Source organism: Aptenodytes forsteri, unplaced genomic scaffold (genome assembly GCF_000699145.1).
Source record: "Aptenodytes forsteri isolate BGI_AS27 unplaced genomic scaffold, ASM69914v1 Scaffold10, whole genome shotgun sequence".
Lineage (NCBI taxonomy): Eukaryota > Metazoa > Chordata > Aves > Sphenisciformes > Spheniscidae > Aptenodytes > Aptenodytes forsteri.
The window spans coordinates 1651159-1652050 of NW_008794117.1; the positions used below are offsets into that span (position 1 = coordinate 1651159).

The 892-nt window shown below is 43.4% G+C and overlaps 1 protein-coding gene across 1 annotated transcript in view; it reads right to left on the reverse strand.

Moving 5' to 3' along the window:
- The window catches only part of SDCCAG8 (serologically defined colon cancer antigen 8), a 118534-nt gene extending 117896 nt beyond the window's left edge, over window positions 1–638 (reverse strand). Inside the window, exon 1 of the mRNA XM_009276349.1 lies at window positions 602–638. Coding sequence (XP_009274624.1) covers window positions 602–638 — 37 coding nt within the window. The remainder of the gene's footprint in view (window positions 1–601) is intronic.
- Between the last annotated feature and the right edge of the window lie 254 nt (window positions 639–892).

Sequence of the window (892 nt, forward strand, 5' to 3'; positions counted from 1 at the left end):
AATTCTACTTTCTTTTCCCCATTATCTCCCCCATCCCACTGGGGAGGGGGGGGGAGTGAGCGAATGGCTGGGTGGGGGTTAGCTGCCTGCCGGGTTAAACCACAACATATGGTGAGCTCTAATATTAGTCTTATACAGAGTTAAACAGCCCAAGATGCAAAATTCTTGAGAAAGGCCCTTTGAAGATAAGAGAAAGTTGAAGAGGTCACTTACAGTGTCCAGATAACTTGGTACAAAAGCATGCTTCAAAACTTCACATATCAAAAGCCTAAAAGCTCATCACAACTATGAAGATATCATATATATGACAGTCCCCAAGCACTCCAACAGATTTTCAACTCCAACAGTTGAAAGAGAAATTCCATTGGAACATTTAAAATGCACAAAGAGCCTAAGACAAAAATCAGAAAGACTGGAGCTCTGTTGCAAAATGCTACAAAAGCATATTTTCATGATAAGCCTGGTCTGAATCAAGGAATGAACTATAAAGTCCTTACCAAGCTTACCAAACTACACACACACAAGAACATTTACATAAAAAAGTATTAAGCATCCTGAAATTGTGGGAAATCATAGTTGGCTTGGAGACCAAAGGCTTCACCTGCTGTTACCACGTAAGGAAGCCGAGAACATCGCATTCTGCAGGGGGCCCAGGCAGCTCAACATAACCACTGTATCCCACGGTGGTTGGATGCCCCAGCAGGATGGATGTTGAGCAAAGCATGCTGCCTGCGCACTCCGGAATTTAAAGACACCAACACATCCCTACATCTCCTTAGATGAGGATGAACAGAAGAAATCTGCCTTCTCCACTGCCCGCATACCACCTTTTGGACTTGCCAGTAATCCAAAATGCCAGCATTGACTGGCCTTCATTGCCTAAAATGAAAAA